The 27,011-nt window shown below is 40.0% G+C and overlaps 1 protein-coding gene across 2 annotated transcripts in view; it reads left to right on the top strand.

The window, feature by feature from the left end:
* CAMK1D (calcium/calmodulin dependent protein kinase ID) overlaps positions 1 to 27,011 on the top strand; it is a 482,788-nt gene that overhangs the window by 435,540 nt on the left and 20,237 nt on the right. For both annotated transcript variants that reach the window (XM_069106410.1, XM_069106411.1), the window contains 2 exons: positions 21,096 to 21,208; positions 22,820 to 22,898. In XM_069106410.1, coding sequence (XP_068962511.1) covers positions 21,096 to 21,208; positions 22,820 to 22,898 — 192 coding nt within the window. The remainder of the gene's footprint in view (positions 1 to 21,095; positions 21,209 to 22,819; positions 22,899 to 27,011) is intronic.

Below are 27,011 nucleotides of genomic sequence, written 5' to 3' on the forward strand. Positions count from 1 at the left end.
GAGAAGACAGGGAAATAGAGAGAGGAAAACCATTACATTCTGCTGCAGACCACACTTCCTTAGTACATGGACCACACCCAGGCAAGACACAAACCCCATTTGCTGGCTTCTACCTCACTGACATTTATTAAGGAGAAGGGTTTTTTTTTCTTTTTCCAATGAAGTACAGCATTGTGAAACTTTTCCATTTTCAATGATCAAAAAAAAGAACCAAACGCAGAACCCCAAAGTAAAACCAGCCTTGAGAGACCAAAGCCTGCAGGAAGAAGGCTAAAAGTTATTTCTCAAATGCCATTATTCCTTGGACAAAAGCTCGGCTGCTTAAGGAGGACAGAACTTCACCAAAGAAAAGACCATCCCCCAAGAACATAAAGCTATGGTTCAAAGATGTCAAAGGAAACACTTCATTGTTTTAAAGTCATCTTCTAATCCTTGGTCTTAATCACCCCCAGATTGTTATATCTGTACCCTGTGGTGCTTTAGTATAAAAATTCATTACTCATAAAAGCTAATTTTAGCTGGTTGAATTTTAGCTAGTTTTTTTTTCCTCCCAACACAATTTTGGGTTATTGTGAAGCTTACTCCTGTCACTGAATCCCACTTGCTCCTCATTAAACTTTCAACTCCATCATTAGAAAGCCCTGCACTTAAAATATGGGTAAAGATGGCTTCTACTAAATTTCTCTCCAATGAGCTTTAACTCTCTATACATAGACTGGCTTAGATTTTCTGGCACTTACAGTAGGATCCCCTTCATTCCTTTACATGGAATTGATTGGGCAATTGGAAGCAAAAAAGATTTTTATTTTTTAAGAAAGGAAATTGTGCTATAAACTTGGAAAGGAGCCCTTGGATGACAAAAGCACAGCGTTTTACTTCAGCTTGGAATTATATTTCATCTAGTCCAGCCTTTTTCTTGTGATAGAATTCCTAAATGATTTTACTTAAAATAGCTTATGCTGCTAGTTTCTTACATTTTAAAAAGGTATTTAACTTTTCTCCTCTGCCTCACTTCTCTTCTCCCCCTCCCCCAAACACCTCCCCTTCTGATTTAGCATAAATTATGATTGGAATGTTTCTCTGTACCTTCTTCCCCATCCCATCCCCATTTCTTTCCACTTCAGAGGCTTTGTTCCAAGCCTAGAAAAATGATATAGAGTATTTATGGGCTGGATTCAGTCAGCATCTTTTTTTTTTGAGATGTCTATTAATTCTACTCTCACCCACATATCATTTTCTAAGCTTGCAAAAAAAACTTACTAAAAACTTAATCAAATATATGATTACAAATGTAATTAGGCACCCTTTTTAATTAGCAGAGGATTCACTGATCATCTTAAAATTTTACAAAGCTATGCAATATGTCTAGTGCTTTTATGTGTAGGGAAAAGAACAGAACCTTTTTCTAGCTGCTAAATTGGGTTTGCAGATAAATATAAAAAGTTCATCACTCCACAGAGTGGAGCCTTATGGGGTGTGACCTACAGCTCATAGTAAATTCATTTGAAGGAAGTATTTATCTAGGGCTTGCTATATACAAAACAGAATACATTGAGGGTAGAGGAGAGAGATATTTTGAAGCAACATGATAGAGTGAAAGACTGTAGGGCCAGAAGACCTGAGTTTGATTCCTGTCTCAGGTACTTAGTAGATTGCCCATGGATGAATTGTGGACAGAGGTTGCTCTCAAAACTTCAGTTTCCCTATTTGTAAAAATAGGAACAATAATCATTGTATATTGTGAATAAAGTGTTTTGCAAACCTTAAAGAACCATATAATCATAAGTTGTAAATATTATAAAGGTGAATAAGAAATCATTCCAACAACCAAGCAATTTCTCTAATAAACTTTTTTTTAATTTTATTTTTATTTTCATTAACCTCTCAATGAAATTTAGCATTTTCTTCTGTTATGGGCATCAGGCAACAAACACTTTTTTTTTTGCTTTTGGAGGTGACTTGCCCAAGGTCACACGGCTAGTTTTTATGTTAAGTATCTGAGGCTGGATCCAAACCCAAGTTCTCCTGACTCTAGGGCCGGTGCTCTAGTCATCGTGCCACCTAGCCGCCCCCTCTAATAAACTTTTAACAGCCTTGTTCATTTGACTATGTCTGAACATGGACACCAAGTTGATAGATTCATAAGTAATTCTAAGAATCAGAGGATTTGAGAATTGGAAGGATCCTCTGCGATCACCTAGTGCTCCCCATACCTCCAAGGAATATCCACTTTAGCACACTAGAAACCATCATCTAGTTTGGAAGCCACCACCTTCCAATTTCTCATCTGTCTAATTGCCAGGAGTTTGTCCTGACATCCATCCATCCATCCATCCATCCAAAATTCACCTTTGTAACTTTGACCCATGACTCCTGGCTCTGCCTTCTAGGGACAAACCAGACAAGTGTCATTCCTCCTCCTCCTCAAATACTGGAAGTCAGCTGTCTCCCAGTATCCCTTGCCCCTTATCTTCTTTTCCCCAGACTGAGCTTCAAAAGTTCCTCCAACCAGTACTCATATGGTGTGGGCTCAAAGACACCCCTGACATCCTATTTACCTCTTTCAGGTTCAGAAACAAACACTGTGCTCGAGATGAGGTTTGATGAGAACAAAGTACAGAGAAGTTGTCACCTCCTTATTTCTAGAAGCCATGCCTATATCAGTGCAGCCCCAAATTGCATCAGCTTTTTTGGCTTCCATATCATACTGCTGATTCATGTCGAGCTTTAGTCCACTTAAACCCCCAGACTTTTTCCCAGACAAACTGCTGTCTAACCATGCCTATACTTCCTGAGTTTTGTTTTTTAACCTAAGTATGAGTCTGGGGCAGCTGGGTTGCACAGTGGATAGAGCACTGGACCTGGAGTCTAGAAGACCAGAGTTCAAATCTAGCCTCACTTAGCTGTGTGACTGTGGGCAAATCACTTCACCATTGGCCTCAGTTTCCTCATTTGTAAAATGAGCTGGAGAAGGAAATGGCAAACTACTTAGGATCTTTGTCAAGAAAACCCTAAATGGGGTCACAAAGAGTCAGACATGACTGAAAAATGACTGAACAAAATCCTGCTCAATGCTAGCACCTTCCTTCTGAGATTGTCTCTAATTTATCCTTACAAGATCTTCTACATACGTAGTCAATTTTACTATTCGACCTTGAGTTCTTAAACCTGGGATCCCTGACCTTGTGTGATGACTTCATTTTGATGTAATTGGTTTCCTTTGTAATCCTATGTATTTTACGTATTTAAAAATACTCTTCTGAGATAGCTCCATAGGCTTCATTACACTGCCAAAGGGGTCCATGACACATGCAAAAAGTTAGGAATCTGCTCTGGTCAGTCAAGATCTTTTTGGATCTTGAGACTGTCATGTTAATTATTTTTATTTTTGCCTTTTTTGGAGGGCAGCTGGGGTTAAGTAACTTGCCCAAGGTTACACGCTAGTTTTTTTGTGTGGGTGTTAAGTGTCTGAGGCCGGAACTGAACTCAGGTCCTCCTGACTCTGGGGCTGGCGCTTTACTCACTGCGCCACCTAGCCACCCCTATGTCATGTTAACTATTAACTAGCAACTTTTTCCAACTCATTGATTAAAAATATTAAACAGTACTGATCCCTGGGGCACTACACTGGAGATAGACCTCCCACCGCCATGATACTGAATCATTACCATTTTTTAAGCCTGACTACCTAACCAGTTCTGAATTCATCCAAATGGAAATTGTTAGGACATTATAGAGGTGATTCTTGACAGATTATGTATTGGTTTATGGAATACAGTGTGATATTATGATAAAATCTTGGATTTGGAGTCAACAGGTATATTTTTCAAATCCCAAACTCTGTTATTTTATTCCCTATGTGACCTTCAACAAGTTACTGATTATTTTCTTGGCTCTGGTTGCTTATCTGTAGAAAGGGTTAGAATAGATGATATCTAAGGTTCATTCCTTCCAGCCCCACATCCCATGACCTCTAATGCCCAATTCAGTGGCCAAATGAAGCACCTTTGGCCCATGATTGCCTAATTTCACCTTTATGGTTTATCTAATTTAAGCAGAGTTCTTGTTTTAGTCATTTAATGTATTGCTGATTCTAACTACTGAAGAGGTTTTCCTCAATAAAAATAGAGTTTTGTTGTTTGTTCCCTGCTTTGAAGAATGCCTGCACTATTCCCTGACTAATCCTTTATTTTGGCTTCATGCATGGAAGCATTAGCACTGAAAGATCATTTATTGAACACCTCTCTCTTCATGTTGGAGACTGGGGAGACAGTGCTTAATCACCATGAAATAAAGGCTGGAGGCAGAGTCTGTCACGGACTCCCATCTGGGTCTTAGCTATTCCAAAGTTCAGCTTGGGCAAGCTGGTTTTTAGTGCTTTCTGTGCCGTGGCAGTTAGAGAATATGACATATAAAAATGCCGAAGAATAGAAATGTTGCTTCATTTTCACCAAGCGAACTGTGACCCATAAACCTGCCCACCTTCTGCCCCTCCCTCTTCTTCCTTTGATCTTTACCCTTGTTGGCTCTAAGTGCCTGCTTCAAATCTGCTATTAAATTTCCAGTATAGGGGACCTAGTTAGGTCATACTAAGGGGATAAGGCACAATAGATACAAGAAAAAAATTAGCTTTTAGAGAGCAACAATGTAATTTGTTGTTGAGTCATTTCAGTCATGTCCAATTCTCTGTGATCCTGTTTTGGGTTTCCATGGCAGAGATACTGAAATGGTTTTCCATTTCCTTCTCTAGTTCATTTTTACAGATGAGGAAACTGCATCAAAAAGGCTTAAATGACTTGCCAAGGGTCACATAGCTAATTAAGTGTCTGAGGCAAGATTCTAACTCAGGTCTTCCTGACTCCAGGGCTGGCACTCTATCCACTGTGCCACCTCACTGCCCCAATAATATAATACCACCCTGAAAACTAATCTCTCCTCTCCCTCACAGGCTCTATAGGCAGCTGGGTGGTGCAGTGAATAAAGCACTGAACACGAGTCTCAGAAAGACCGGAGTTCAGATTTTACCTCAGACACTAGCTATATGACCCTGATCAAGTCATAATAATCTTTCTGCCTCAGTTTCCTCAAACTACCTCCCAGCATTATTGTGAGGATCAAATGAAGTAATATTTTTAAAGCTCTTTGCAAAAAACTTTAATGTACTGTATAGATGCTACCTACGATTATTAATTATATTGTTTTTTCCCAACTAGACTACATAAAGGAACGTTTTGTACCATCTTCAGCCCCACCTACAGCTTGTCAGGACAAGGCTAATGAAAGAAGGGCAGGATAGTGTGTGAAGCCATACAACAATGCAGCTCCTGACAAAAGAACCATCTAGAATTGGATTCCTTCCTTTGTCATCCCTTTAAAAGTTCCAGTATTTAGTGGAGCTGTGACTGGTCCGGTCCTTCTAAAGAGCAATTTGGAATTTTTCATAAAAAGTGACTAGCATGCCTATACCACTTAGAGATCCCACTGCTAGGCATGGACCTCATAAAGGTCAAGGCAAGATCTGAGGCTACTTTGAGATGCATAGCTTCCAGGTATACCAGAAATGCTTATAGCAGCACCTTGTGTAGTTATCAAAGAACTAGATATGAACTGGGGAGCAGAAAAAAACAAATTGTGGTACATGAGTTTAAGGAAAAATGATTCTGATGATTATAGAAGATGTATGAAGATTCATATGAACTGACACAAAGTGAAGGGAGCAGAACCAGAACATGGTACACAATGACTAAACCAATGTAAATGTGTAGCAGCAACCAAATACTGACAACCAGAATCTATAGACTGAAGGCTATGTGATTATAATGGTCAAGCTTGACTCCAAAGAAGAGATTAATAAATGTACTTCCTCATTCTGCGATAGAGTTGTGGAACCATGGTCGTCAAATATACACAGTACAGAGGAGAAGAAAAACTTCCTAACCATCAGAACTATCTAAGGGTAAAAAAGGCAACCTTAGAAGGGCTTCTTGTGAGGCAGAAACTAGCACTTTATAAAATAGTCTGTAGTTAATCAGTTAGACTAGCTGATCTCTGAGCTCTTTTTCAAATCCATGATTCTGTGATACTAAATACCTTATATTTATTTTTATTCTTTTTTTTAATGAGCAAAAATCTATTTTTCTCCTTCTTGCTTCCCCTTGGAAAAGAAAAACATGACCTTAATAACAATTCAGGACATAGTCAGCCAAAACAAATTCCTGCATTGGCCCTATCCAAAAATACATGCTTCATTCATCTTGAGCCCTTCACCTACCTCTCTGTCAGGAGGTGAGTAGCATGGTTCATCATGAATCCTCTGGAATAATTGTTGGTCATCAGATTGATAGAATTCTTAAATCTTTTAAAGTTACTTGCCTTTACAATGTTGTTACTGAATAAATTGTTCCCCCGGTTCTAATCTCTTCTGTTGGCATTAGTTCCTTCTATTCTTTGAAAAGACTCTCTGAATGTATGGGTTGGAGATGCCCTTGCTTCTTTTTCACTGTTCTGCTAACAGGTCATAAAGGGAAAGCCTCTCGAATGAATAAATTATCAACTGTAGCTATTTGGAACAGAATCTAATCAGAAAGGGAAGAGGGAAATGTCTCTGAATGGCAGGCCACTGTCACAAAGCCCATGCACATTAGTCTGAAGAATGGTAGAACCCTCCTTAAGTCCATACACGGGGCTATCATCTGTTAAATATGATTAAAAAGAAGAGGAGACGTCGACAGCCAATAAAAAATAAAGCGGAGAGAGAAACACAACAAACTGGAAACATTTGGAGTATGGAATTAAATAGCCTTACCTGAACCCTTCTGGGAGCATCATGGTATTCGCAAAGCAGTAAAATCATAAGATCATAGCTTTCAAGATCAAAGGGATTTTAGAGGTCATCTAGCCCAACCTCTGACCTTAGAGATAACTAAGTCACTTGTCAGAGGTCATATAGGGAGGGAGTAGCAGAGATGGGATTTGAACACATGTCCTCTGGATCCATACTCAGTGCTCTTTCCGCTGTAATATGCCAGATGATGACTCTGAGTCATGAAGAAAAAGTTGGAGTTTTGTAGCATATCATTTATTAAGGCATAGAGAAGTATGATGCGTTTTTAGTAATACTCAGAAATGTTTATATATATATTTTTTAATTTGATACCTAAAAGAATGAATTTTGGTTGTCTGCAAAAATAACTCATGAAGAAAATCTAATTTTCTCATCATTTAGATAAATGAACTGTTAATGCAGTTTCTTTGAATTTCCAGCAGGGCTAGGCAGTAGTAGGCACTTAATAAAAAACTCATTTAATTGATCTGACAAAAGGATACTTTAGGCACACTTAGTCATGCCTCATCCCCAGTGGGAGCAAAAACTAAATAAATGTTTGACATACTGAAGGTAGAAATTATTTTCATATGAATAGAATTTTTTTTCATTTTCTCTCTCTTCCAGATAGAGACAAATTAGTCTTAACTGTTTTCTATAAGGAGCTAGTTAGGTAATACTAGGTATTAATTTTTACCATCTGTCAATTATGAAACAGTGATTTTGAAAGCATTTATTAAGCACCTATTATGTACCAAGCATTTTGCCAAACACTATAAAAGTATCTCATTTGTGTTTTTCATTGTGGTCGTACATATCATTAACTTTTCATCTTCTTCTGTTTTCTCATTCATAAAATAAGACCGATGTGTTTAGAGAAATCGCTAGTACTGAATTCTCCATCTTTTTCAGACATACCTGTGACAGGAAAATAGTCCAACACTTCCACGTCAGATGTAATTGAATCTTAGACAACATTAATAGTATAGAGTCTAGGGCAAAGAAGGTGATAGTCTCACTGTGCTCTAGTCAAACTTTATCTGAAGTATCATCTTAAATTCTAGGTGGAAATCAGCCAACAAGTGCTTAATAAACGTGCCCTATGTGCTGGACACTGGAGATACAAAACAGCTGTCAAACAATAAACATGTATTAAATGTCTCCCGTGTGCCAGCTACTGTGCTAAGTTCTGGGGATACAAAAAGAGGCAAAAGACAGTGCCTGCCCTCAAGAAGTTTACACTTTAATGGGGGAGACAACATTCAAACAAATCTGTACAAAGTAGGGTATAGTCAAGGATAAATAGGAAATAATTAGCAGAAGGATGGCACTAGAATTAAGGGAAATTGAAAAAGAAAAAAAAACAGTCCTTGTCCTCAAGGAACTTCAATTCTAGTAAGACACACAATATTTATCTAAGTTGATACCTATAAGATAAATACAGAGGAAATGTTTGGTAGCCTAGGAGGGGAAGGCACCAGCAGCTGAAGTGACATTTTTTTCTTCTTTTTAAAATATATATTTTATTTTTAATTTATGAAATAAAACAAACATTTCTATAACATAGCAGAATAAAAAGATTGCATATGAAGCTGCAAATCTATTATGTACAACTTGCTATTCCTTTAAAATATATAATAGTTATCATGTAAATTTCCTTTTTCCCCTTTTTTTCATTCCTTCCCCTTCTCTCCCCCTTCCCCTAGAGATGGCTACCATTAGACACAAATATATGTGTGTGTGTGCATGTATATATATGTATATATTTATACACACACACACACACATATATATACACTCAAAACTTTGTAAGGACCAGTTAGTTGAAGGAACTGAGGACAGTAACCAAAATAACCGGGTAGGGATGCTATATATTTTTAAGGGAGTGGGAGGGCAAAGATTAGACTTGTGAATTATTAGTATAAGTAACAACAATAATTAACATTTATATTAGCACCTACTATGTACTAGGCACTGTGCTACATGCTTTACAAGTATTAGAACATTTGATCCTCCTTCACAACAATCTTGTGAGGTAGGTGCCTATCATTACCCCCATTTTACAAATGAGAAAACAGGCAAACAGAGGTTAAGTGACTTGTCCAGGGTCACACAGTTAAGTAAATGTCTGAGGCCAAATTTGAACTCAGGTCTTCCTGACTCTAAGTCCAGTGTGCCATTCATGGCACTACCAAGCTACCATGTAGATGTAGGTGATTTCCAGTGAGGAAGTTTCCTCTACCAATACAGGGCAGTACTTGCTCTTCAATTTACATCCTTTGAGACATATCCCAAGACTCAGAGAAGCTCAATGATTTGTAGAGGATCCCACAGCCCGGTGTGTCAGAGGAGGGGTTTGAATCGATGTCTTCCTGACTCCAAAGCCAGTTCTTGATCCACTATGCCGTCACACCTCTCTAGTTCCAGATTTCTGTCTTCAGATATTTGAAGGACTCATTTGTAGAAAGGCAATCTGTATGGCTCCAGAGGGTATAATTTTAAAAAATGAGGGCAAGTTATAGGAGCACAGAATTGGGTTCAGTAGGAAAAACTCTAACATTTAGGCTGTTAGCTCCCCATCACTAGAAGTACTCACTCAGAGCGTTCTTAAAGGCAGCAAAGTGGCACAGTGGATAGAGCATGGACCTGGGATCAGGAAGACCCGAGTTCAAATCCTCATTCAAATACTCAGTAACTCTCTGACCCCAGCTAGGCAAGTCATTTAACCACTGTCTGGCTCAGTTTCCTCAACTGTCAAATAGGAATAAGAGCATTTTTCATAGGGTTTTTGTGAAGATCAACTGAAATCATAACCGTAAGACAGTTGGCATAGTGCTTGACATGCAACATAATATTGGCACATAATATGTGGCACACATTACATACTTGGTAGAAGCTTCATAAATGATTCCCTCCTTTCTGTTATAGAAGGAATTCCACAGTGAAGAAAAAGTTGGATGAGATGACCTTTGTAACTCAAAGATGCTGTGACTTTTGTATTTTCTAAATTGTGTGGTACTGACTCTGTATGCAATAAGAGGGCAGAGAAGTGAGAAATCAGCCTGAGCTAGCGCAGACTTAATGGATACCCAGGTTGCTTACTGAAGAGCAGGTAGGACTGGACAGGTGAAAGGGGTTCTCCTCGAAACTTTAAGGAAGCTTTACTTTTGGGATGGCTAGGTGGCACAGCGAATAGAGCACCAGCCCTGGAGTTAGGAGGACCTGAGTTCAAATCTGGCCTCAGACACTTAACACAAAAACTAGCTGTGTGACCTTGGGCAAGTCACTTAACCCCAATTGCCCTCCAAAAAAGCAAAAGAAAGCTTTACTTTCTTCTTTACCAGATGCTAAGGTGGATACTTAATGAGAACATTTTTAAATGTTTACAATTGAAGAGGAAATGCTATGTGTCCCATGATGATCAATTGCCTCCTTCCATCCCTACCATGCAGTTGAAATGAAGGTTTCCCTTTTGCAAGCCCATCTGGTATTTTCCTTACTGAATCTCCTTAAAAGAAAAGCAGAAGTAGGTGCAGAGCTGGCCCAGGCAACAGATGCTCCAGCTACGCTTATAATGGCAATTCTCCTTAGCAGACATGTGTTAATTCCTGGGAAGGAAAGGGAGGAAGCTAATGCCAACTAATACTTGAGCGAAACCCTCCTGGCGAAAATCGAGCATGTTTTCCCAGCAAAGAAAAATAATTTATTGTTTACTTTTCTGGTTTGTTTGCATATACATTGAGAAAGCAGACCCAACACTTTGTACCCAACTTATTATGTTTGCACGTAGCCAAACTTCAAACTCTAAGGGAATGCCACTTAAACACTGAAGCTCTGATGGAATTGGCAGCCTTTTGTTCCTTCAGAGGGTGGCACCTCATCCTTCTTTTCGTTTATGCCAAGCAGGATTTTTTCACTTTAACATCAAGAAGATGAAGTGAAATATTCATTACAGACATCACCTGTGGAAATAAGAACTTTGGCGACTCCCTCTTGGCAGATAATTCATGTCGAATGAATAAAAAGGTGTGATTATGGCCACCAGGCAATCCATGCTGTAATGTGTGCATCAAGGAATGATAACTGGTTAAAAGGGTTCTTCTCAGCTTCTGTGCTCCATGAAGGAGCACATCTTGTTAGTGTATGCCGTCTCATCACAACAAACAGAAAGTGCTGCAATGTCTTAGATTACCATTGAGCTAAAAAGTATTTCATTTTTAGATGAAGTCAGGGAGAATTTATCCATAGCCCATGTCTGAGGTTCTTTCAAGTACCTTTGGTCACTTTGGATGACTTGTCATTTATTGGGCTTATTTTCTTCTCTTCTACCCCATCTAGGTGGAATCAGTATCTTTGAACTTCAGTACTAGGAGTGGCTTTTAAGTTCCGCTAAACACATTCAGGCTCACAAGGCTTTGAACAAAGAATTGGTTTATTGGTTTATGTACGTGGTAAAGGACACAAAAAGGACTCATGTCTGAGTGTAGCAATGAAGAGGAAGAGAGATTTAGCTTGATATCTTCATGGTATAGCCGAGTCAATGCTAGGTTTTCTTGGGGGATGGGAAAGGGAATAAGCATTTATTAGCACCTCCTAGGTACCAGACATTATGCCAAGCAGCTTTACAAATGACGTTTCATTTAATCATCACAATAACCCTGGAAGGTAGTTGCTATTAGTAATCCCCATTTTACAGTTGAAACTGAGGCAGGCAAGGTTAAATGACTTGCCCAGTGTCACACAGCTAGTAAGGGTCTGAGGGAAAATTTGAGCTCAAGTCTTCTTCATTCCAGGACCAATGAGCACTCTATCTACTCTACCACTTAGCTACCTATCTATCTTAGAACAGAGGAGATATGAGCATGTTTGTAGACAATGGGAAATAAGCCAGCAGAAAAGGACAGACTGAAGATTCCAAAAAGAAGGAATGACTAGTGAAGCATGGTCCTGGGAAGGTTAGGTGGAAGAGATGAGATCAAAGGCATATGTGAAGTGATTAGCTTTGGCAGACACTGAAACAAACAAACCAAAAAGGCAGAGTGGAGAGGGGTGAGGAGTTTGAATGTGGAAAGTGAGGCACAAAGGAGTCCATAATGGAGGTTTCAGTAAAACTACTTTTCTAGTCTCCTTACACATTATTTCCCATCGAACACACTACAATCCAATCAAATGGACTTCTTATAGTTCCTCATTCATTTCTCATCTCTGTAATTTTTCGCTGGTTGTCTGCCATGCCTGGAATGCACCCCTTCCTCACGTCTACCTCTTAGAATGCATAGCTTACTTCTAGACGTAGCTCATACACTACTGTCTACATAAAACCTTTCCTGATCCCCTTACTATCTAGTGTCCCAACCCCCCATCATCTAGTATCTCCTTTTTCTATACCTACCTAATAGGGCAAAGCTACCCTGTTTGCTTCTAGCAGATTACATGTGCTAGTTAAGCACTTCAGCAATTTGCAAATGATTGAGCCCCTGGTTGCTTTTTGGCTGATCGCTGATCAGTGACAAAAGACCCAACATTTAGGGTATTACAAAGTAATGCCTTTTTTGACCACCTAGCAGGAAGGGTCAGTGACACAGCTGACCTTTAAAAAGAGAGTGACACCACCCCATTCCCTCTCTTCTTTAAACCTTCCAGTGTAGCAAGAAGTTGGTTATTAAACCTTTATATACCTGAAACATAATAGGTACTTAATAAGATTGTGTTTACTTGACTATATACGTATGTTTCCCCTGATAGAACACACATTCCCTTGAAGTCAGTGACTATTTTGTTCTTGTCCCCAGTGCCTATTGTGCAGTTCATGCTTAATAAATGCTTATTGATTGATTGAATGAATGAATGATGGCCCATATGAGTTTTAGTAGCATGAATTTTTGATGGACCTAGTCAGCCCAATTTGGTGATTTCTTCCAGCGGTGATTTTGGACTTGGATCAGAAGGGGATGAAGTGGATGATGGTGGTAGCTGAGCACTAAGCAGTGCAAGAATGACACAAGGACAAAGGGCAATGATCCAAGAGTGGAGGACGTTGCCTCCCTATAAAGGCTAATTAAGGCATCAAGACCCAGAAGTAAATTGAGAAGAGGAGCAGTAGAATGCAAAGGATTGAGTGGCTGGAAGGTGAGATGAAGGTGAAGAACAGGAAAGCAGGGAGAGAGATGGAAAAACAGGAGTTTATTCAGAGAAGTGAGATTCAGTTTGTAATCTTGGGTGGAACAATTTGGAGTGGAGATGAAGATCAGCAGTGGGATCAGTAAGCATATGCATATATCTTATCATTCTTATCCAATTATGCAGTCCTCAATGGTAGGGTCTAGGTTTCATATTTTTTAAACCCCTTTAATCCTGATGAAATACTCTAAATAAGTGCTGTAAAAGTATTTGTTAATTGAAGAATTTTTCAGGGAGAAGGTATGAAGATGAATGATGGAGTGAGGAGCTCTTCAGTTGCTCTGTTAACACCTGTTGAACCAGAGACTAAAAGTAGTTGCCTTTTACATAAATTCAACTATAATTATCATGGAGCCAGCTGGAACTTCGTTTTTATTTATTTCAGAAAATTTAAGATTTCTCTGATTTCATCTATGGACTGGGGAGGGGGGGCTAGATCCACAAAGGAAGTGATTTCTTTGTTTAAATATCTCTTGAACCAAATTTACAGTGACTTTAGAGCCTGTTACTGATTCTATCCCAAGCAGGGCACTGGGCATCATACAATTTTACAGTCCTTGGTTGCTCCATAGCTAATTCACAGGTATATTAAGACTCACTCTGAAGCAGCTGATAGAAAGGCAGCTTAGAAATTTTTTTTGTCTCTGAGGAACACAGTACAGATACACAGGATGAAAGACAAACGAACTGGAAAAATATTATGGCTGTTACATAATAACTTAATATAGCATAATTGCTACAGTAAACTAACAGGGCCTCTTAAGAGTTCTTAAATTATTATAGTGTTATGGTTTCCAGGAAAATCTGTGCATTGCTGAATCACTCATGATTGGCCATTGTGGAATTTCATATTAACATGCATTAAAGATCTTCTGCTCTGTGGAATGACAGATATTTTGTGTAAGCTACCGTGGTTAGAATTTTTCCCCTGGAGAAGGGAACCACCTAGTTAGTGTTACTGGGCAATGGCATTCCCAGTCCAAATGCCGATTGTATAGTTCGCTTCTTTCCTTAATGTACATAGTTAATAGCTGTATTGTCAAAGGAAGGGCAGATTTATTATTAACAAGCATTTATTGAGCACCTACTAAGTGGAGTTGCTAGACATGCTCAAGGAGCTTACATTCTATTGTGGGAAGAGAACTTGTATATACAAAGCACATATGTACATAGAGTCCCAGCTTGGCTCGTTTTTATTTGTGTGACCTTGGATTAGTCACAACCTCTGTGGACTCACATTCTTTAGCTGTATAATAAGGGAACCAATCTAGGTAGTTGTGTGCTGGAGATAGCTTGTACATACCATCTTCCAAGAGCCAATTGTCAAATTTCAGTGTATTTACGACTTGGAAATTGACAGATGTTACCAATCAGGGCTTGATTTATTTTGTTGACTATCTAGACTTAGGAAGTTTATGAAGAAAATGTGAATAATGCAGGTTAAACTTTAAAGTGCTATTATGTGTACTTCTTATTTCTTGGAGAGTTGGTTTTTAACATATCCCAGCCCACCCCTGGGACTAGGAAACTCCAGGATGCCTTTTTTTTTTTTTTAAGCAATTGGGGTTAAGTAACTTGCTCAAGGTTACATGGCCAGTTATTTCTGGGTGTGGTGCTGAGTGTCTGAGCCCAGGATTCGGTCTCCACGTCATCCTGACACTGGGGCCAGTGCTCTTACTTACTGAGCCACCTGGCTGCCCCTAAGCAATCGGGGTTAAGTAACTTGCTCAAGGTTACACGGCCCAGGTGTTTCTGTGTGGGTGCTAAGTGTCTGAGCCCGGGATTCAATCCCCAGGTCATCCCGACACTGGAGCTGGTGCTCTTACTCGCTGTGCGACTTGGCGGCCCCCCAAGATGCCTTTTGATCTCACTTCAAGTAGTGATGCCATTTGGGGGGAATTGAGATCAGATGTCAAATATACCATAGTCATGATAAGCAATTAAGGTTTCCCAAGTCTAAATTCTTTATAGTGAGTTCTTCTGATAAGAGTCAGCAATGGAAGGAATGATAGATTTGGAGTCAGAGAATCTGGATTTATGCAACTTCTGTTACAATCTTGTGACCCTGGACAGTAACTCCTCTAGGCCTCATTTTCCTCATCTGTAAAATGAGAAGATTGGACTCCATGGTTTCTAAGGTCCTTTATGATCTGTAATACTATATAACGACAAAAGGAACCTGGAGCTATATAGTTCATCCACTTGCCTCGAAGCAAGACTGCCTAGCTACTTCTCTTGTATCATTTGTAAAGGGAGAAAGGAGCCCCCAGTTTGGTGGGTTACCCACTGGGCTGTTTTAACATTCTTCCTTAATTTCTCATGTGATGTGCTTGTTTCCAAGTCCTATGTCCGTTTCCACTGCATCTGTCCTCTATGATAGAAGCATTACTGTGTAATGAAGGGCCAAAGCCAGAATGCAGAGGCATACACTAGGATATTTAATACAAGAAGAATCTTTCTTAGAATTTTCCTAAAGACTTCTCTTTGGAAAAGAACACAAATAACGAAATGAACCATAATAACACACCGAGGAACAAAACCTCACTTATCCAAAATCTGGACGTTTTTTTAAAAAGATGGATTCACATTTCCCTATGTCTGCCTTTCTCATTAGATATACTTACATTAGACCAAATGCTCATTATGGGAAATATTTAAGTATCAAGTCTCTCTGGTGCTGGATTCCTTTGGCTGGCTAGAGCTTACATCAATATGTGCTTAGTGGTTTTGAAAGCATGCTGTTCCTCTACCTCAACCCCCCTCTTTCTCTTGGTCTGTTTGTGTGTCTCCCTCTGTCTGTCCATTATTGTCTGTCTGTCTCTGCCCACCACCCCCTCAGCAAGGAACTACCAATGCCCCAAATTAAAATTTTCTAGGCGCTTACTCCCTAAGCAAACCTCACTAGAATAAATGTTTTTTTTGACTCTTTTCAGTCTACAGGATAGCTTGCAGTCAATAAAAATGTCTCTAACCCTTCTCCTTCTTAGCAGCACCAGGGTGGTGTTGTGCCTCCTGGCTGTGTGAGCCTGAGGAATCAGAGTAACAAAGTTGTATTTCAGATCTTTAATAAATTTCTTCTTTGCCCACAGCCTAATTCCTTAGAGGCCAGGGGCCTGTTGATGCCTGCTTATTTGTTTCATTAAATTAGACTGGGGCGGTGTCTTTGATAAAGTCAGGCTTCACAGAAAGATTTATGACTTGGTTTCTGGCCATGCTCTCCTGCTGGCTGCAGATGTCCAGATTTTCAAGCCCCTAAACTGTTTACTTCCCAGCTCCCAGAATTAAACCTGTCTGCCTGCTCCTATCCTGGTCACCATTGACTACTTCCAGCTGAGAGGGGCTCTCTTGCTCCAGCCCTACTGTAGATTCAAAACCCAGCAACTAGTATGCTTGTTCTCCCCTGTATTGTGCCCACTCCAGCATTCCCAAAGTCATTTTGAAAAGCTTTTACAGCTAGCTTTAGAAACAGTGACAGGGAACAGAAGAAGAGCCGCAGATTACTGAAACTAGAAGGTACTTGAAAGATCACATAGGCCAGACCCCTCATTTTGCAGAAGAAGAAACTGAAGTCTAGAGAGGTTGTAGATTGTCCAAAGCAACATAGTTAGAGAACAGCAAAGGTGAAGTTAGAACTTAGATTTTCTGTTCCCAGTTCAGAGCTCTTTCCGTTGTAACATCAAGTCTGTTACTTAAATAAAAGAGAGCACCACATTTACAAAAGGCAATATAAGAAGCTGTCAGTGAAACTTCTTGGTGGACTGTTTGCATTCAAAGATGGTAAAAGTAGATTTGGAATGGAAGGGACCAAACAGGCTAACTCATTAACTTCCTCATTTTACAGATGATGAATCTCTTGATCCTCAGACAGATCAAGTGCTCTGTCCAAGGCAATATAGGTACAAAGGCCAAACCAGAACTCAAATTCAGGTCTTCTGACTCCACATCCCCAGGATCCCTTGCTACTGCACCATACTACTGCCCTATTGTTTTTGTTTTGTTTTTTCAAAAATCTGCTGTTGTTCATCCTTCATTCTCAAAGAGGACCAATGACATCATGAGGGGGATGTCTTGACTTGTGAGTGAATTGGATCTAAGAGAGGCAGGGCTGTGCAGAGTCATCAGCCTCACTCTATTCTCTAGAGTCATCAGGGTCCAGTGGCAAACTTAGGTCAGTTTGACTCTCGATGGCCCCAGATACAGTGGGAAAGCCCATCCCTTTTAAGCTAAGGTCTCCCCCAGTCTCAGATTGTCTGAGGCAACATCCATTAAGTGATTAAAGGCTAAGAACTAAGAACTACTTCCCAGAAGAATCCGTCTTGGTGGGGAAGACCCTCGGAGTTTGGGGCCAGAACAGAAGCAATTGCTATTTACACTCACTCTGAGCCATCAAAACCCAAACAATGAGCGCATGAGACTTGGGCTGGGACCTATTATTGGCCAGTCAGTGAAAGCCTAAGTGATTTGGGTTCCAAGGCGGGATCAAGCAGCTCCATTTGAATCCCAGTGGGCTTTATCAAAACCTGGTTTACCAGAGCTGCATTTCAGTGAATGAAAACTATATGAGACAAAAGAGTTAATTAATTGTGCCAGTGCTCAAAGTCTTTCTGACTTGATAGTACCCATCAGCCCTTGTGCTCTGCTAGCATAGCCTTCCAGAATGGAGAGTCCGGTGTAACCCCTAATCATGGTTAGGCAGGACTTCCAGAGTAAGATTTCCATGGATAGCAGACCAAAACATTGTCATTTAATGCTGGATCTGAGTATTACATACCATTGGTATTTATTAAATACCTACACTGTACAAGACATGGTGTTAGGGCTTGTGGACCCAAAACCAAAATAATGGAAAGGCATTTCCCTATTTCTCAAGGAACTTGCAGTCTCCTGGGACATATAGCATGTCAGCAGATAAGTAAGCACAAGTTAATTTAAGGAGGGAAGCAATGTGAACAACTAGAAGAATGAGGAAAGGCCACATATAGGTAAACAGCTGAGCTGAGCCTTGAAGGAAGCTAGGGATGGGGTGCGGGGTTTGAGAGGGTGCAGTGAAGAAAGAGTGTATTCAAAGCATGAAGAGAAGCCTGTGCAAAGTCACAGAGTTGGAATATGGAAGACTGAGTTCTAGAAATGGCAGATAGGCCATTGGGGCAAAAAAGTAGAGTGCCAACAGGGAATGATATGAAAGAAATCTGGAAAGATAGACAGGAAACAGATTGTAAAGCATATCAAATAGCAGAGTGAGGTCTGTTTTTCATCCTAGAAGCATTAGTGAGCCACAGAGGATTCTTGAGGGCAGGGAGTGGAATGTAACATGGTCAGCTGGCGCTTTAGGAAGATTATTTTGGCAGTTCTGTGAAGGATAGATTGGAAAAGAGAGAAACTGAAAGAAGAGAAGATCATGCCCTTGGGAGTTAAGGAACTTAACTTTTGGAAGCCTCTCCCTCCCCCCAACTAGGTTGTCCTGATTTTAGAGTGATGCAGGCTAACAAAGCCCACTTACTATATTATCCAGCCAGCTCCAGACCAACCAGACCACACTTTACATCCATCCATCCTTCTGCATCCGCTCCCCTTCTTGATATCTTCTCTTCTCCCACATGCCTCCCCTCCAACTTCTTGCCCTTACCCTTGGCCTCTGCTTTCTACCTCTTGCTACTGAAACCAAGATTACTGATGCTTCTGGAATCTGAATCAACTCCCCACTGGTTACACTAACCATTTCTATGACTCCCCAGACCAAAACACTCTTTTCAGGTCACCATCTAAATATGTCATTTCTTCCTTTTGAAAATAAGCTTCTTCAGCACATGGCATATCTCACTTTTGTATTTATTTCCCAGCCTTTCCAGTACAATGCTTGGCATGAGCCAGTACTTAATAAATGCTTTTTATTCACTCATTCATTCAGTGTTTAATTGCAATAGTCTGGACAAGAGATAAAGATACACTGGCTTTGTGAGTGAAGAGGAGTTGACAGATCTGAGAGGTGTTATGGACAATATCATTAAGACTTGGGAACTTGGGGTGGCTAGTGGTTCAGTGAATAGAGCACAGGCCCTGGAATCAGGAGGACCTAAGTTCAAATCCAGTCTCGGACACTTAACATTTACTAGCCATGTGGCCTTGGGAAAGTCACTTAACCCCAATTACTCTGCCTCCAAAAAACAAAAAGACTTGGAAACTGATGAAATATGGGAGTAAGAAGGAGAAGGAAGAGTTTAGGATGACAGATTCTTATAAGTTAAAGAAAATTTGCTTTGAAAAAGCTCAGATTTAATCACTGGTGCTATTCTTTCCAACAGATGATATTATTAGAGATACCAATAACATTATTCTTTTTTTTATCTTTTTTTTCAAGCAATTGGGATTAAGTAACTTGCTCAAGGTTACACAGCCAGTTATTTCTGGGTGTGGTGCTAAGTGTCGGAGCCCGGATTCAATCCCCAGGTCATCCCAACACTGGGGCCGGTGCTCTTATTCACTGAGCCACCTGGCCACCCCGATAACATTATTCTTAAGAAGCAAACCTTAAGCCTTCAGGCAGGAGTGGTGGGTAATACAAGTGAGCCTGTACCTGCTCTGAACCTCAGTTTTGCAATTCCCTTTCTTGTATCTCTAATAGCTAGAGTGAAATGAGTCCCAGTGGCCTGCAAATAAGGGTCCACAATGCTTATTTTTAAGAAGTCCATCTTTCACTACAATATATACAATTAAAAAAAATAAGTTTGTCGCTCTTTTCTACTCACCTGGCAGGAAATGTTATTCATTTAGGCCAGTTGCCTTTGGAAAAATATTTGGTGGTTTTGTTTGTTTGTTTTTTAAAATCTGGGGCTATTAGAGGTGGAATGGACGATTCAGAGGTCATTAAGACCTGCAGTTCTCGAATTTAGGGTCTCAGGGATCCTTTACACTCTTACAAAGCATAGAGCACCTTCCAAAGAGCTTTAGTTTCTGTGGGGGATAGCCACTGAAATTTGCCATATTATAATTTAAAACATTATGAAAATAGTTCTGGCCTTGGGACCACCAGGGTTCCCAGACCATATTTTGAGAACTGCTGATCTTAGTCTATTCCCTGTGCAAGGTGGGATCCTCTACATGATGTCCATGACAAATGGCCATCCAGTCACTCCTAGAACGCCTTTGATTGTGACTATTCAGTCGTTCAGTCATGTCCAACTGTTCACGACCCTGTATGAGGTTTTCTTGGCAATGATACTGCACTTCTTTGCCATTTCCTTCTCCAGTGGATTAAGGCAAACAGAGGTTAAGTGACTTGTCCAGGGTCACACAGCTAGTAAGTGTCTGAGGCTCAGTTTGAACTCAGGTCTTCCCACTCCAAGCCCAGCCTTCCATCTACTGAGTCACCTCTAGCAATGGCCAAAATGCTACCTCCTACAGCACGCCATTCCAGTTCTAGACAAATCTCGTGGTTAGGAAGTTCTTTCTTAAACAATATTCATCACCTGGAGCACCAGATTCAATTCCAGTGGCCATACTAAGAGAGACTTTGAAAGAGAGACTAAGAGAGCTACTTTGGTAGCTCTGTGCTCCCCACAGACAGCCAGTGGCGTAGTAGCTAGAACACTGGGCCTAGAGTCCAAGAAGACCTCAGTTCAAATCCAGCCTCAGACACTTCCTGGCTGGACAAGTCACTTAACCTCTGTTCTAGTGTCCTCAGCGGTAAACATGGGGATAATAAGAGTATCTGATTCCCCAGGTTTCTGTAAGGACCAAATAAGGTAATGTTCATAAAACGCTTAAGACAATGCCTGGTGCACAGTAGGTGCTTTATAAGTTCCTTCCCTCCCATAGTATGCAAAATTATGGTAATGATAAACATACATTTTTTTCTTTGAGTATCAAACATTGGGACTAATATCTTCTTGCTATTTAACTAAAATGTAATTCATATCAATAGTTTTGCCCATAGAATGCGTGTAATACTTTCAGAGGTTATCTTTATGGCCTTGAGTATTTTTCAATCAAATTTAAAAAATCTCCTTTGTTCTGTTAAAATGTAAAACCAATCTTGTTTGTGATGCAGCTGTGATCCAGCTGTTTTAGGCCTTTGTCACAATGTGTTTTTCAGGCTCTGCGGTTACCCTCCCTTCTACGATGAAAACGACTCCAAACTCTTTGAGCAGATTCTCAAGGCAGAATATGAATTCGACTCCCCCTATTGGGATGACATCTCAGATTCTGGTAGGTAGCTAACCTTCCTGAGGGTACAGTACCTGTGATTCCCCAGACTAGCCTCCTGCTGCCATTAGGGCCCCATCCTTTCTGAGGTTCTCATTAAAGGCCCTGTGTGCTGTGCGTGACTGGAACTTGGACAAAGCTAAAGGTAGGCTTGGCTGGTGTTGCTTACACTGAAGTCATGGGAAAGCCATCACTAAGGATGATTTAGAGTTTCCAAGAGGGAAATACTCCCCCTTATCAAATGCTTAAGATAAAGTAACCAAACCTACTAAAGATCTACGTTGTTCCTTTTCCAAGAATTCCAGAAATAATGGGGGGGCTTACTTGCCCCTGCTTCAGTAACAAATGGCATAATTACACAGGATTTACTTGATTCATATGTTGGCATCCAATTAACATGCATTCATTGAGTGCCAACTGTATATACCGCCCTAAGCTAAGTTTCATTCAGAGTCCATGGGCAGTATTCCCAATGAAGATGAAGTAGAGAACTCATACTAGGCACAGTCTCTGGCACATTTTACCTCAAATGAAAGGGTTTTACTTGACGACTTTGGAGGTTTCTTCAAGCTCTAGATCTGTAATTCTATATTATTTCTAGAAAATTTCTTACTTGTTAGAATTTTTAAAAAAAGGATTACATTGGTGGAACAAAAAAATAATTAGACCAATTGAAATGCTACATCAAACAATTTAGAAATTATTTTTTTCTTTAAAAAAGCCGTAGTTTCAGCATTCATTAGGGATTCACATCTTTGCTCAAGATCAGTAGATAGCCGTGAGAGCGCCAGGTTTTCCAGCTTTCCTTGCTTTGCTGTTGTTCAGTCACTTTTCAGTCATGTCTGACTCTTAGTGGCCTCATTTAGGGTTTTCTTAGCAAAGATCTCGCAGTGGTTTGCTATTTCCTTCTCCAGCTTATTTTACAGATGAGGACAAGGCAAATAGGGTTAAATGACGTGCCCAGGGTTGCACAGCTAGTGTCTGAGGCCAAATTTGAACTCAGAAAGAGTTTTGTTGTGTAATGGTATAACTCAAATACTTGATGCCACATTTCTTACTCTCTGTATCAAAAAAAAAAGGGCTGGGTCAGCAAACTATGACCTGGGGACCAAATCTGGCCTGTCTTTATAGCTTACAAACTACCAGTGTTACCCCTTATTTAAAATAAAGGGGGGTGGCACATCAAACAGATGTCTGTAATGTTTATTATAAAGCATGAAGCCCATGGTATGTAAGACATATGTAATAACTTTGTCTATCCCGCTGAAGTTTAGCAAGCTGATTTCATGACAAAGGACTATTTCTGCAATTCTTTACCTTGAATAAAAGAGTACAGTCTTGTGCTGAGAAGATTAGGTTCTAGAAGCAAAGAAATAAGGCTCCTAGCCCTTGCTTTGCCATTGACTCAGCAAATGACCACTCTGGTGTCCTATTTCACAGCTGCCCACTACTAAGATGCTACTGTTTACAGTGCCAAGTGTGTGTTAAGAGTTTGGAAAGGTCTGATCAAATATGTTTGACGCCATAAACAGCATGATCCCTGTGCATGGTTGTATCATATAGCCACGTTTTAAGGTACAAATCAGATTCACTGTCTTGTTTTCTTTTTTACAGCTAAAGATTTCATTCGAAATTTGATGGAGAAAGATCCCAATAAAAGATATACTTGTGAGCAGGCAGCTCGGCACCCCTGGTAAGAAAAATCATGCAGCATGAGATAATGATTGTCAGATTCCTTTTCACTCCAGTAGTAATTGGAAGATCTCAGTTATGAAACCATAGGTTATCATCACACCTCATTATAACCAAGGTTTTCAGTCTTCTCCCTAAGCCACATCTTGGCTTCCTTTTTCCCTTCTCTGCCCACTTCTGTAGTTGTTAATGAGGAGCTAATTGGCCAGAAAGCAGCAAGAGATGCCACATCCCCTCCTCGGACAGTCAGTCCCTTAGCCTCTGCTCATGTTCATAAAGTACTTTCCTAACAACAGCCCTATGAGCTTGATGGTGGATCGTTCCTATTTTGTAGATGAGAAGACTAAGGCTGAGAAAAGGGAGTGACTTGCCCATAGTCACACAGCCAATGTCAAAGTTGGCAGTTAAGCCTGCCTTCCAACCCCCAGCAAAAGAGAACTGTGCAGGCAGTGTGCTCCCTGACTTAGCTGATCCTGATGCATGGAGATCTGAATGAAAGCGGAACAGATTTTTTCAAAAAGAGATTGTTATTCACTGAGGAAAAAAGGATTTTTTCACTCTATGATAAATTACCTTAGGATTCCTTAAATAGCAGTGCATCCTAGTATGTTTAATATGGGATTAGGTTTATAAAAATCTAAATGACGGTTTTAGAGCATCTCTCTCCTATAAAAAAGAATTCCCTCTAAATAATGTATTCATTCCCTATATTAATAAGCTGTGGCAGATTCTACCAAGACTGAAAGGTTTCAGATACGGACCAGGTGACAGACTGTTCCTGCTTTCTGAGGGCCAGTCTAGCTAAGTGCAGAGACTCATCACCAGTAGGCTGGCCACTGGGTCATGAATTCTTTGACTCTGGCAATTCAAGGGGAAAAAAAAGCAAAAAATATCTTCTAGTCTTATTTGTCCATAGTCTTTCCATAGTGATGGTGCTAGAAGGGCAGAAAAGGAGGTAGGGGGATCAAATTAATTTTGAATCGTCCCTAAACATTAACTGTTGGAACTATATTCCTTTGTCCAAGAATCAGTGAATTCTTCAGTTCTATGGGAAGAACTTAACCATATCATTTTGTTTGCTGTAAATGATACTAAAAAACATAAAGAAGTCATCACTAAGTGTAAGGAAGTCTCACAGGTTCTCCCCAGAGAGTTACTCAAAGAGTTATAAAGGAGTTGGTAGAGTTGTGTCTATTATGTTCTCAAAAGCAATGAAAAATACCAATTTATGGATCACTTAGTCATATCACGTTACAGTGCTGATGACAGGCAAAAGCAAAAAGATCATCATGGAAAGAACAGCAACTTTTGCACTAGGGTCTCTTGTAGGGAAAAACTGGAGAACATCTACAAAGAACTTAACTCCAAACCAAGTCAATGTATACTTTGATACTTCATGACTTGGTGTACAAAAGTAGACACTGAGTAGGATGGTCCCCCAAAAAAAGAGTTGGAGAGCATGGTTAAGGATTAAGAAATGAACCAGGTGTGGTGGTGCCAACTATAAATTCCTGGTACTAGGAAGGCTGAAGCTGGTGGACCTCTGGAGCTTGGGAGACTTGAGCTTCAGGAGGCTGTCAGTCAAGTGTTTTGAAGTGCTTTTAGTTGAAAGATCAAGGACATAGTGAAGAATCAAGTTTTTAAAAAACAAAACTGATTATATTTTACTAAATGGGAAATAACCAATACCTGACATGATTCATTTCAAAATCATATCATTTATTGGCTAGAGCAAAAGTAAAAAAATACTGAAAAATTGCAAGACAGGTAAAAGAGAAGATAATGCATGAAATTATAATAGCTCTAAACCAAAAGACATAATCATTTCTTAGACAAGTTGAAATGATCTAAAACATTTGTCTCAACAAGAAAGCCAAATAAGTCCCCCAAACTTCTTCAGCCAGCAAACTCTTGATCTTTCTGCCAAGGGGAAAGACATGGTAGCCAAGGGCAGCACTGCCTTACAGTACATGATCATTTCCAAACTGATTACAGAGATGAAAGGGACAATATAATAAAGTGTTAATAAGATTAATTGGCTAAAAAGAGTGAAGGGAAAAATTAGCATACAGATAACTTAGCATGTCACCCAGTTAAACTAAAGCATCTCAAAAGCATTCAGAGATAAAACAAAAAGGAGAACAACAAAGAGAAACAAAATGCAACAGATGTGCCGTTGTGGCTATGTAATCTATTCTCATCACCAATGATGTTGGAACCACTTCTTTGAGACTCAGCACTCAGTCGCCATAGGAGGAAGTAAAATTGGCACTTAAAGAAGATGATAGTCAAGAAAAATGGCTGGACTTGAAGAAGTATATGCAGAAGAAATCCAATCTATAAACAATACAATTTTGAAAGATATTGACCAAGAAAATTTCAAGATCTCAAAGTAGGGGAGACACCAAAAGAAAAATATGAAGAAAAATATGGTAATATGTACCAAAATGACATCAGCAACTACTGATCCTCATTATTGATCTTGATTTCTCATCTCTATGAAGTCTTTCTTTTTAAATTTCAAAATCAACCTTCTAAATTTACAATTATACCTTATTTATTTTAAAGTTCATTTTTTAAAAATTTTGAGTTCCAAAGTCTCTCCATTCCTTTAACCCCTACCCGACCCATCAAGAAGGCAAGCAATATGATTCTATAAAGTCTTTATGAGAATTGTCTGCACATCCATGATGAAACCATGCTTTCACAAATGATTCTCTGCAGAGCAACATGTCTTCATTTACATAGTCCATAGAATCTCAGAATTGGAAGAGATCTCTCAGGGTCCATCTGGTCCTAACTACTTCAGGAAGAACCCTGTCTACAATTGGAAGCCTTCATTGGAAGACTTCTGTGGAGGAACCCTCTACCTTTCCAGCTTCCTAGCCTGCCTTGCTCCTAGATGTACCATTTCCCATCTCCTAGCCTTCCAGCTGCACACTGCTGCCTGTCATCCTGGCACAACTCCATCCCAAGCCTGAATCCCTATTGATTAAATGATAACCTGCCTGAACTCACCCAATGATTATCATATGCCCACCTCATCAAACCTTCCCCATCCCAGTGGCTCCCAGCCCATAGCTGTTGTTATTCAAGTCCTATTTCCATCCCCCATTGACTTCCTGTTCCCCCTCAACCCACCCCTTCATAAATCCCACTGTAAAGATACCTACCCCTTCCACTGTGTTCTCTAGAATGTCTGCTCCATAGGTGATAAATTAATTTTCATCTTAAATCTTTTCCTTTCTCACTCCTTCCATTTCCTTGAACTCACTGAAACCTGACTTCCTTCTAATAACTCAGCTTGCCCAGATAGTTTTTTCCAACTCTGGCCGCATTTTCCCTTATACTCCCCACAAACTGGGAAAACAAGGGAGCTCATGATGTATGACCTCACTCTTCTTAGTAAATTAAGAAATGAAGTCATGTTCTGAGGTTGAAGGAATTAAGAAAAGAATTAGGAGCTCAAGGAGAAGGTTTGGCACAACTATAATGGAGAGCAGGACAAGGACTTAAGCAAAATGCAGCCATGAGGCCCCATTTGACATTAGATAGTATGGATTTGTATGAGACCCAGTCAGCATGCTCTAAAAACCAAAGAAAACTTATTTGTAGATATTGAGTGGAAAAGACAGATAGGAAACATCACCCAGTGTTGGGATTCATAGGGAAGGAACAGTCAAAGGATGACAGGGACAAGAGATTCAAGCGCTTCTCATCTCTCATTCTCCTCTGGCTTGCTCACAGGACTTGACTGTTTTGTAGGCTCTGGCCCAAAGTAAGAAGACATCAAGGCAGTTGTTCCATAAGGCTTTTCAAAAGTTCCTCCCAATAGAACTCTCTCATCACTCAGAATAGGAAAGAGCATTTGGTGGCATTAAATGCAGTGCTAGTCAATGTTTCCTTCATTCCAAGCTGTTAGGAATTCCCAGTTCTGCACTGTTAGCTACATGACCTTGGCAAGCCTCTTGCTATCTCTGACCCTTGGCTTCCTCATATGTAAAATGGGGGTAATCATACTTTCACTATGTACCTCATTGGATTGTAAGAAAAATGCTCTGTGAGCCACAAAATTTTACATGAGTTAGAAAAGGGAAGCGAGGAAGATGTTGGA

This window comes from Petaurus breviceps, unplaced genomic scaffold, assembly GCF_028583685.1.
Source record: "Petaurus breviceps papuanus isolate PSGF00001 unplaced genomic scaffold, PetGlider_PUasm1.0 79, whole genome shotgun sequence".
Lineage (NCBI taxonomy): Eukaryota > Metazoa > Chordata > Mammalia > Diprotodontia > Petauridae > Petaurus > Petaurus breviceps.